This window comes from Lytechinus pictus, chromosome 1 (genome assembly GCF_037042905.1).
Source record: "Lytechinus pictus isolate F3 Inbred chromosome 1, Lp3.0, whole genome shotgun sequence".
Classification (NCBI taxonomy): Eukaryota; Metazoa; Echinodermata; class Echinoidea; order Temnopleuroida; family Toxopneustidae; genus Lytechinus; species Lytechinus pictus.
The window spans coordinates 26,493,546-26,505,853 of record NC_087245.1 but is presented as its reverse complement, the minus strand read 5'-3'; the positions used below and the strand labels follow the sequence as shown (position 1 = coordinate 26,505,853).

Genomic DNA, 12,308 nt, shown 5'->3' with positions numbered 1-12,308 from the left:
TGATCCCATTTCATAAAGACTTGTTAGAATAGCAAATGCATTATTTTAGTAACCAGTTTACTATCAGCCAGTCAGAATGGAGGATTTCCGTAGCTTTTAACTGTTATTATAACAAGTTTTATGAAATTGGTCCCTGGAGTTAATCATGACGGTGACGAGCAGAGGAGTCGATCGGGGGGATCACCCCCATGAAATTATTGGGGTTCAAACATATTTTGTCCCCCTCTCCCAATAATTTTGACAACTTAAAAAAATTCATAAAAAGAAATGCAAATACTTGTATATATGTTTTTCAGCATTACAAAGCACCATGAAACCATCAAACTCGGAATAAAAATATCAAACCTACAAAATTTTCATTTTTTCGGCGCATTTTGCGCGCATATTCTGTATTTTAATTTGCAGAAATTTTTTGACATTTTTTTATTTTTGCCCCCCCCCCCTTTCCACCCGAAACATGGATCGATGCCCCTAGCGACGAGGCTGTGGAGAGAGGGAGAGAGACTTAAATTGGCCCATTATTTTGGAGATTCAAATGCAATGTTTTTCGCTTTGCTACACTAACAAATGAATGGTGATGATAAATACTGCGCCTATTTTTTGCTATTATTAGAAATATCGGCTTAAAACGTTAACTCATTTGTAGGCCTATGTTAAAGGTAACGTCTTAACCTGGGCTTAACCAGAGGAAGCAATCATAGCAATCCAGCTTTACAGTCGTTTTATCGTACTACAGGGTGTATTAAAAAAACTAATAATATATGATTCTTATGACAAATGCATTGTCTATGGTTATGAGGCATTATCATGATTACATGTGACTAGAAGGACACATTGGTAAGGTATTAACTTAAAGGGATTTCCATATTCATCTACTTATAGTCATCGATGCACGCACAATCCAAAGAGGCCAAGTAAAACAATGGATAAGTCTTACAAATTCCCTCATGAAAACTTAAACGTTTAACTGCATCCCTTAAAATAACATAACCTGCATTTCAAAACTAGCAACAAAATGTGAGATGACTAGAAGAAAAACAGTAAGTGGCAAGTAGTGCTGAAAAGGCAATTCCCTTTTCCAAAAGACATTGACGACGCCTAGTTGCATGGAACGAGACCCTTTTCGACACCTTTTCTGGGCACGGGTGTGTCGAAGGCTATGCGGGGAGGGGCCATCCCCCCCTTCTGGATCACACATATTTTAACCTTTTTGATCTGCAGTAGAAGTGAACCAACTGTAAAAAATAGTTCTAGAAAGTAAACTTTGTTGGTGTGTTAGTGATCCTTAGCGGGATCGATCCGTGGTGATCCAACAAACCTCAGCAATTAGGTATAGGCCTATATCATCCATATCTCAAAGCTTTTATGTCATTGAAAGACTATTATTTTGATAACTTGTCTCTGATTTAATATCTTTCTCATTAAGGATAACAGATGGGTTACCCTTTTTTCTAGACACCCAGAATAATAGAATCCATAATCTACAGTTGAGTGCACTCAGTGACTAGGACTCTGATATTTGCACCTTTGCTGTAAAAACTCTCTGGCTATTCAGTGTGTTCTGGACCTTTGTTCAGGTGTTTACGTTTGGTCATTCTGGACGGAACAGAGTTTCCTGCAAACAAGAATGATACTGGCAGGGAATGGGATGAGAGTGGCTGTGACCATCGTAATTTGCTTGGTCCTGTACGGGACAGGAGCGGGGTCAGACGATCCACTGGTTCGATATGATGGGTGAGTTGAATAGAACCGTGGATCCTACATGTCAACTCATTGTATATATTATTTGTTCAAAGTAACAGATCGCTGAGGATTAGTATTCATCGATAATCATGATAATACTTTCATATATTATATTTTTATCACCATCCGAATTTGCACATAATAATGTAATAATGTAAATAATTTGAACAATTTTTATAAGATAGCAAAGTAGACCTACTATATCAATTCGATTCTATTCAATAACATTCATTAAAATCAGATCTCCACAATTGAGACAATATGATCTGCTCGTCTTATTGATTGGTGAGATATGTATCCTCTTCACGAGTCACTACAAACATTCCTTTTTAGTCCTTTTTCAGGTCAGTATGCTAAAAAAAGTTTCTGCTCGCGCTTGATTAAAAAAGAATGCTCAGAATATTCAATTTTCAGGTCTAAATAACTACGTGATATATTCAAAAATTTGAGCGCGCGCTTCGCGCTTAAATTGTTCATTTAGGTCTTGTGAGATTCCTTAGAAAAAATTAAGATGTACTTAAAACTTCAGACTGAAGTTAGGACTTCCCCGATCCCCTCTCAAATAAACAGCTATTTTCGAGCCGATCGGGAAAACGTGGACAAAAATATTTTCCGGCCCTCCTGGCGAAAGCTAGACCCACCCCTGATCGGTTAAACAAATTATTGTATGTTTTTAAATCACTTGATTTATATAAACGATCGAGGGCAGGAAGCGCAAAGATCAAGGGCCGCGGAACGATTTTTCAATCTCCAAAAGAATGGGCGAATATAATTTCCTTTGTTTGATTTTATCCATCCTGCCTTTTCGCTCTGTATGCTTCTCCTCTGTATAGTATTCTCCCTCATTTTTTTTCTCTCTGAATCCCCCCCCCTCAGCCCCCGCTTCCCCGACCCCCTGAATATGAAGGGGGTGGGTGGGGTTTCGAAAACAAAGTACTTTCAATTGTATTTACCATGAGACAGGTCCGTTGCTATGTCGGTGCATAAATTATTATTTTGTCATGCATACTTGAATCCGTCCCCACCCCCTCCCAAAGTTAAAACTAATCATGCTAATATACTTTACTGCACTCTAACTGAATTGGAATGATATGTTAATTCGATATTGATGTAATTCCTCAAGTGTTATAGGTATAAGTTTAAATGATTACAGTTTATTGCCCCTAAATCATCTTTATTTTACATATTGATTTGTAATTACTAATTCTCGTAGCCTATGTGATATTAATCTGTATCCTATAGTCTCTCGGCTGCCGTATGGATTTGTTTTAGTGAACCGCAATGATTGAATGAACTAATGAATCTATCATTGTGAATCCAGCAATGTTTCTGATAATTGGTGTTCCATAATTAACATGATAAAAAGAAACATTTGATGTACTTAATCATATTTTTGGATATATACATGAAAAATAATACAATCATACATTCATTCAGAGTTCCAGAGTCATAATGAACCCAAAGTACAATTTAGTACCGGATATCTGCAGGCTTCAGTTGTATTACATATAGCTCAAAGAACATTGATAGGTAAAACAACAACTTGTCTGTATTATTCGCATCTTTATTAATCAAGATAAACTCACCGTGGTCGGGAAGGAATTTGTTTCTGCTGGACCATGATAACCGCCACTCGACGTACTAGACGTATTTAAGCCTCCAATAATCTATAACATTATATACATGATAAATCGATGGACAACTTTGAGTCGGGCCATTTAAATACTCAGTCCAGTTTACATGAATTGATCAGTAGGATTTGGGAAATTAACATATGGTGAACATGGTGAATCACTGAAGTTGCAATTTGGTTTGCATTCTGCTTTTAATGGTATTCTTTACAGTCCTGGGGCTTCAATTATGCCTAACAAAAGGAAATTCACGTGCTGACGTAGCAACGCACCCGACTCATTGCATAATCCATGTGGTGATTCGGATTTTTTTTTTGGGAGCTCCCTCCCATCTCCCAAGTTATGGCTGCCATAATAATTTACAGTCACTCCGTTGTCCGTTCAGTCCATTTATCTTCAATATTTGTTATCAAATGTTATTGAACTGTCTGTATTTTATTTTGAATATGTATTGTTACTTCGATTTTATCTCCTTTTGTTGAACGGAAATGAATAAATCAAAATCAGTGCTCTGAAGTCCGATTTATTTTATAGTGGTTCAGCCCAGTGGCGTAACTACAGGGGGCATGGGGGGCACGTGCCCCCCCCCCCCCCCCCCCCATCGGCTGGCAAAAAAACGGGGGAAAGGAGAAAAAGAGGGAGAAAGGAAGAGAAACTTAGCGGGAAAGAATAAATTATTCTTCATTTTAATGTTATATTATATTTCAATTATGTTATGCTATATTACATATGAAACAATTTTTCATAATTTTATGAAACAAAATTTGCTCAGGGCGTATGTATTCATTGTTCCTGGTGCTCGATTTGTCTGTTTAACGAGATATATAATCCTGTTGTACTAAAATCTCTCGTTTTCATGTCAATATACACCAAATATATTTCCTCGCACTTCGAGTTATTATTTTTTTTATGTAGTGGCATATGCTTCTTTTTATGACTACTTAAAGTGATTGCCCCATTTTAAAGGAAACCAAAGCCCAAGAAGAGAAGCAATCTCATTGGAAAGATAAAATGAGAGGAACAATAAAAAAAAACAGTTTCATCAAAATCGATTAAGAAATAGGCAAATTATGGATGTTTAAAAAGTCTTGTTGTACTTTCAATGGGGATCCTCAAATTGGCAAACGTGCTTCAAAATGGCTGATTTTTTGCTTACGTTCGCATTAGTGAATTGGTGAGATATATCTGCTCTTCATGAATTCCTAAAATCAGTCCTTAAAATGTAAATTTTTCTGATTTGAATATCAAATATTCTCAGCTCGCACTTCGCGCTCGCATCATTTGGTTAGGGAAATACTTAAGTCGATTCCCACCAACAAGCCTTAGAATGCCCCTCTTCATGTCTGAATTTCTTAAACTTTCAGCTCGCGCTTCGCGCTCGCAATATTTAATTAGTGAGATGCGTATGTTAATCATGATTACAATGCCTACAAAAAGTGATTCATGTGCTTAAATGTGTTTCTAGCAAAATCAGCAAGCACTTGGCACTCGCATTAGATAACTATGGTGAGATATGTATATTCTTAATGGATTCCTTAAAAAAATAGTCCTTAAAATATCCCTGTTTGGGGTCAATATATTCAAAAATTTCAGCTCGGGCTTCGCGCTCGAATCATTTGGTTAGTGAAATACGTATGATCTTCATGAATTCCTACAAACAGTCCTTAAAATTCACATCTTCATGTCTGAATTTCCTAAATTTTCAGCTCGCGCTTCGCGCTCGCAATATTTTGATTGAGATGCGTATGTTAATAATGATTACAATGACTACAAGTGCTTCATGTTTTTAGATGTAATTCTAACAAAACCAGGCAGCGCTTGGCACTCGCATTAGATGACTGTGGTAAGATATGTATACTTTTAATGGTTTCTATATAGTCCTTTAAATTTCCCTGTTTGGGGTCAATATATAAAAAAAATCAACTCGCGTTTCGCGCTCGCCTTGTTTGTTTTGCGAGACAGGTACGTATCATGATCACAAAAATGTGCTTATAATGTCCCTTTTTAGGTCTAAATTTCAAAAATGTTCAGCATGCGCTTCGCGCTCGCATTATTTAATCAGTGAGATATTATCCGTTTAATGGCACTGTCCTTAAAATATCTCTATCAGGTCAGTATACCTGGCAACGGAGCGCGCTTCGCGCGTTCACTAAGTGACTCGAAGTTTTGCTGGTGCCCCCCCCCCCCCATGCCGTGACCCACGGTACGCCACTGGTTCAGCCAAGATCATAAAGGGTTTGGGGTTCGAATCTGAGCTTCTTCCCCTAGAAAAAATGAGTAAATATATGACCCATTGTAGTTAAACGAGATAATGTTCCTTTTGAGGTCTGAATTTCAAAAAATTTTGTTGTTGTTTATAAGAGGGGTAGTGTCCCTCTAAATTGGTTAATAAGGATATAATAGAGCTACACGAGCCGAACCTGTTAATATAGTTTTATTTCCCTCTCTTCCTTTTATCTTCTATTTATTTTTATATTCACTACTTCAAATAGGGGTGGTCGCCCCTGCCTCCAATCCCCCTCTCTCTATCTATCTATCTACCTACCTACCTATCTCTATATCTATCTACATCCCTCTATATCTTTCTATCTCTATCCCTCTCTCTCTCTCTCTCTCTCTCTCTCTCACACACCCTCTCTCTCTCTCTCTCTTTCTCCTCTCTTCCCCTATACTTCCTCACCTAATAAAATTCTCAGATCACTTAATCTGATCATGGACCTATTACGAATCTGATCTGGTGTTTTCCCTGTATACTTTCAATGGACCTCTCCTGCAACTATTTATTGATATTTTACCCCAACCCATAGGCCTATCAAAATTTAGCTTCCTACAATCATATAAGCTTCTCTTCTTCGCTACAGATACCAGGTTTGGCGAGTGACACCTCGGTCGGATGTAGAATTAGAGGCGTTGACACTCATCTCTGATAGAAACAATGTAAGTTATCATTAAGCATGCATTGAGTGATTAAAGAAGAATTGCCATTTCTGGGCAGAGGAACTTGAACTTCAGTGATCATGGTAATCGAAGACAGTCAATGTAAAAAGTAGAAAATAGTCAAAGTATGTTCTTTTCGGTAAATGACATTAAAAAAATAAAGTGACATTGCAACCCCCTTAAGGTCCATTTCTAAATAAACCCCCTTTTTATTCCACAACCCGTCTTTTCCATGTTTTCAGCTATCATACTGGATAGAACCTTCATCTGTTGGTCGACCAGTTGATGTAATGGTACCTCCTTCCTCGGCTGATAATCTTGCATCATTCTTCAACCGATCCTTCTCATCATTCGAGGTAAGAAGTATTATTCTATGAGATGAAACCAGTGATTGTAGAGTATGGGCGATGATTTTGGTGGGGATCTATTTTCATCATCGTTTACCTGGGATGCGGTGCCCAGTCGTCATTCAAATACCCCCACCCCCCGCGCAAGAAAAAATAATTTGAATCACATCTTTCTTTGAACTATCCACCCCCCTAGTACCGTTATATTAACCATAGTGGTTTCACACAGGGAGGTGAAATGTGATTTCAACAGGAGTGGAGGGGGCAAAGCAACATGAAGATGATGAAGCTGACGTTATTTGCTGCTCAGCGGCGACCACGGACTCTTTTTTACTTGCACTAATTATTTTGTCTTTTGTTTCAATGGTCTCTTGACACTTCACATGTTCCAGACCTCTGGAAAAAAGCTATAATCATTCCAATCCCTAAAAAGTCAAAACCATGTGTGCTCAATGACTTCAGACCGGTTGCACTGACTCCCATAATCATGAAGTGCTTTGAAAAAATAGTGAAAGAAGTCTTGATGAAAGAGACTGTAGACTATCAGGACCCTCTCCAGTTCGCATATAGAAGAAACAGAAGTGTGGAAGATGCTCTTGCATTCTTAACACACACAGTTTGTAAGCACTTGGAAGAGGCTAAGACCTATGTCAGAGTATTGTTCATTGACTTCTCGTCAGCATTCAATACAATTGTACCACAGTATCTGGTTGAGGTATTACACAATACCATGCATGTGAATCCTCATTTATTCAAATCAACTTTTTTTTGTGGGGTGGACTTGACCTTTAAAGGTCCAGTCCACCCCAGGAAAATGCTGACTTGAATAAATAAAGAAAAATCAAACAAGCATAACACTGAAAATTTCATCAAAATCGGATGTAAAATAAGAAAGTTATGACATTCAAAGTTTCGCTTATTTTTCACAAAACAGTGATATGCACAACTAGGTGAGTCAGTCGATGATGTCCATCACTCACTATTTCTTTTTTTATTGTTTGAATTATACAATATTTCATTTTTTTTAAACAGATTTGACAATAAGGACCAATTTGATTGAACCATATATAGTATTTTACAATACCAATTCCATATGTTCAGGTAGGAATTAATCGTTGTATCACTTGACAATGGGGAGAAAATTAGAACGTTTCATATTTCATATAATAAAATACAAAGGAAATAGCCAGGATGTGCATATTACTGTTTAGTGAAATTGAGCGAAACTTTAAAATGTCATAACTTTCTTATTTTACATCCGATGTTGATGAAATTTTCAGTGTTAGGCTTGTTGGATTTTTCTCTTTTTATTCAAATCACCTTTTTGTTGGGGTAGACGTGTCCTTTAAATAAATCGTGGGGAGGGGGTTCTCAGTCCAATTTACTGCGTGAGCGTGTTTATGCTAGTCTGCAGGCACAGACCACTGCTTTTCACAATTCGCATAGTGCATATAAATGCGGAGTCTTGAAGTGGTGAGACTAAAATCACTATGTAGGCCTGCTATACACGCAGTAACTGTGGCTGGCTTTACACAGACAGAGAGTTTGGCGTCTAGTCTCCACCCTACACATGGTATAATAGGTTAAAATGTCAGATATGAGTCTGTGCTTGCAGACTATATGTTAATGCAATGACCTCGCTTGTCAGTCAAGAAGGGTGTAATCAGTGGCGTACCTAGGATTTTCCACAGGGGGGGGGGAATCGGCCGCCAAAAAAATTGACAAGCAAAAAAAAAAAAAAAAAAAAAAAAAAAGGTCTTCAATTAAAAAAATATAGGTTTTCGTACCAGAAAATAAATTGACAAGCAAAAAAAAAAAAAAAAAAAAAAAAAAGAAAAGGTCTTCAAGCTCATCAGGGGGGCAGTATAGGTCTTCAAGCTCGTCAGGGGGGGGCAAAAAATGTCTTTTAAGCTTGTCAGGGGGGCAGGTATATGTCTTTTGTATGGGTTGTTGCTCGTCAGGGGGGGCAGAGTGCCCCCCTGCCCCCCCCCGTAGGTACGCTAGTGGGTGTAATGGTCTTACGTAATGGTAAAACATTGCCTGCAGGGCAGAAAGTTGGTCGCGTGCGACCTCCCTTGGCGAGGACAAATCTCTGTCGCGTGCGACCTCACCTGGCGAGGACAAATTTTGTCGCATGGCACACCTAATCTTTAGGTTAGGACTGATCTTTTGGTATAGGGCCTCGCTTGTCAAAAGAGTTCAGATTTTCGGGATGCTGTTCCTTCGAGATTGTTTCTTTTTTTTTCCTTCACACACTACGGAAGCTTATAAGTGCAAACCAGATGACGAGATACGACGAAAAAACGGGTTATAGGACGGGGAGACGATTTGTAGGAACCCGGCAAGTCCACTTGTTTGGGAGAGGAAGACCGGATGAGTATCAATTTGTTTGAACTTGGAAACTCGACTTGATTGGAACAAGAAGACAACTCGTAATCTTGTCTTCTTGGCCCAAATGATTCGACTTGCCGAGTTCCAACAACTCGTCTTCTCGTATGGCTCGTCTTCTTATCTCATCATCTTTTGCACTTTTAAGCGTCTGTACTTTACCCCCCATTATTCGCGCGAAGAGTGTGGGGAGGGGGGGGGGGGTAACTGCAGAGAGAGAACATGCAGGTACGTACCACCATGGAGCTACTAACCACTCTTGTGTTTCACTCAGTGTTCACATAGTTATCCCACTGTGATAAACTGGAACACCTTTTTGTACTTTGGCGGCGGAAGCCAAAAGTTTTAGGGGGGACGCAGGAAACAAAATTGACAAGCAAAAAAATAAAAAATAAAAAAAAAGGTTAGCAACCAAAATTTCAGGGAGGGAATACCAAAATTTTTTGACAAGCAAAAAAAAAAAGAAAAAAAAAGTCAACAAAAAATTTAGGGGGGGATCGTCCCCCACCTCAAATTTAGGGGGGACACGTCCCCCCCCCCCCCTCCCCCCGCTTCCGCCGCCTATGGTTACACAGTGTGCCAACACTGTGAATAGTATATTAACCACAGAGTAAAAAATCGCGCGACGTACCTAAGCAGTAGAACGATCACTAATATATGAACATAATAATATGAATAAAATGTGTATCTCCATCAGCCACACAGTGACCACAGTGTAGTGAAACACCAATTATACTGTGAAAAAAATCTATATGAATAATAATTTTGAAAATTAATTAACAATAATACAAAGGAACGGAAAAATCTTATTCCCGATTTCAACGGGTCCTCAGCAAGCAGCACACCAGGGGGGGGGGGGTCATGATCGGTAATAATTGTTTCGGCCATCTTGGGCTAATGTGGCTGACCACATTTTGGCGAACTTGTTTTTCCTACGAGTTTTTTGTCTTTTTTTTTCTCTCTCTTTCCGTACTTCTGATAACCTCGTCAGGTCAAATATACAGGGTGTTTCTAAAAAAGGTAACCGAAGTTCAAAGGTCAGCTATACCAAGAATACATGATTCATTCATGTGATTTCTATTCTGCATAACTGAGTGACTCATCAACTTTAATTAGACACCTTGCTTGCGTCACAATTCTCACGTGTAATAGAGTTATGGTCCTTCGAAGGCGAAGGGTACAGAACCTACTTTTTCAAAGTTTTTGGTTTTAACGAATATGCAAGAAATCTACTTTGTTGTAAGGTCGTGGTTTTTTCAGAGTTTTTCCCTGCAAATTTCATTAATATGTTGTCCCTTTTGCTATTTTTTTGCGAGTGAATGTTACATAGCTCGTGTCTAGCTGCAATTTGGTCGAGCACATCCTTGGTGACTTGCAGTGTCACATGCTTCTTTGGCATGAGATAGATGTTCCTCGTCACAATCCAGCAATGGCTAGAAGAGCAATGCAAGACATGCAGCTTTGATAGGGGAGGTATACTGTGAAAACATTATATTGGTGCAAAGGTAGGCATGAATACTTGCCCAACAGAAGCTAGGCAATTAATGCGGAAATGCCAGTCACTCGCAAAAAGTTAAGAGGGGACAGCATTTCACTGAAATTTGAAGGGGAAAATTCTGATGAAATCAAAACCTTACAACAAAGTTGGTTTCATGTACATCATATAAAACCCGAAACTTGGAAAAGGTAGATTTTGTACCCTTCGCCTTCGAAGGACCATAAATCTATTACACGTGACAATTGTGACACAAGGAAGGTGTCAAATTATAGTTGATGAGTTACTCACTTATGTAGAATCGAATTCACAAGAATAAAATTGTATATTCAGGATCAGTGGCGTAACTACGGGGGCATGGGGGGGGGGGGCACGTGCCCCCCCCAATCGGCTGACCAAAAAAAAAAAAAAAAAAAAAAAAAACGGGGAAAAGGAGAAAAATAGGGAGAAAGGAAGAGAAACGTAGTGGGAAAGAAGACATTATTGTTCATTATAATGTTATATTATATCATAATTATGTTATGTTATATTACATAAGAAACATTTGTTTTCATAACTTAATGAAACATAATTTGTTCAGGGCCTATGTCTTCATTGTTCCTAGTGCTCGCATTGTCTGTTCACTGAGATATATAATCCTGTTATACTAAAGCCTCCCGTTTTCAAGTCAATATACACCAAACTGCCAAATATATTTCCTCACACTTCGAGTTATTATGGTATTATGTACAATAGTATGCTTCTTTTTCATGACTACTTAAAGTGATTGCCCCATTTTAAGGTCTTAATATAAACATTTCCTGTCCGTGCTTACGTTTGCAGTAGTGGATTGGTGAAATATGTCTGCTCTCCATGAATTCCTAGAATCAGTCCTTAAAATGTCCCTTTTTCTAATCTGAATATTAAAAATGTTAAGCTCGCGCTTCGCGCTCGCTTCATTTGGTTAGTCAACTACGTATGGTCTCCGTGAATTCCTACAAACAAGCCTTCTTCATGTATGAATTTCCTAAATTTTCAGCTCGCGCTTCGCGCTCGCAAGATTCGATTAGTGAGATGGGTATGTTAATCATGATTACAAGTGCTTTATGTGCATGTTTAGATGTAATTCTAACAAAATCAGCAAGCGCTTATTGGCACTCGCATTAAATGACTATGGTGATATGTGTATACTCATAATGGATTCCTAAAATATAGTCCTTAAAATCTTCCTGTTTGGGGGTCAGTATTTACAAAAATTTCAGCTCGTGCTTCGCGCTCGCATTATTTAGCGAGACAGGTACGTATGATGATTACAAAAGATTGATTATAAAGTCCCTTTTTAGGTCTGAATATCAAAAATTTTAAGCTCACGCTGCGCGCTCGCATTATTTGACCAGTGAAAGACATATCCGTTTAATGGCACTGTCCTTAAAATGTCTCTATTAGGTCAGTATACCTGGCAACTGAGCGCGCTTCGCGCGCTCACTTAGTGACTCAAAACATTTTCTGGTGCCCCCCAATGCCGTGACCCACGGTACTTGACCTTTGAACTGCTGTTCCTTTTTTTAAAAGAAACACCATGTATAACCAAAACACCTCTACACTATGTCTACTCTACTCTATTGACTATTATTTCCGTCAGGAAAGCCATATCTATAGGTGAGGTAGAGTCTGATAAATTAAATGCCAATCATTTGGGTAATCGACAAACGAGGCATATCTTATAATATCGCCATCATTCTTTACCCTTTTCTACTGATTCAACATCTCGAGTTATGAATCTGAACA

General features: G+C 38.5%; 1 protein-coding gene across 2 annotated transcripts in view; it reads left to right on the top strand.

Moving 5' to 3' along the window:
• The first annotated feature begins 1,280 nt into the window (after nt 1–1,280).
• The window catches only part of LOC129260030 (carboxypeptidase B-like), a 22,800-nt gene continuing 11,772 nt past the window's right edge, over nt 1,281–12,308 (top strand). The window contains exons 1-3 of one of the 2 annotated variants that reach the window (XM_054898130.2): nt 1,281–1,734; nt 6,236–6,311; nt 6,554–6,667. In XM_054898130.2, coding sequence (XP_054754105.2) covers nt 1,628–1,734; nt 6,236–6,311; nt 6,554–6,667 — 297 coding nt within the window. In that variant the 5' untranslated portion in view covers nt 1,281–1,627. The remainder of the gene's footprint in view (nt 1,735–6,235; nt 6,312–6,553; nt 6,668–12,308) is intronic. The other variant, XM_064099186.1, reaches the window with a different exon arrangement.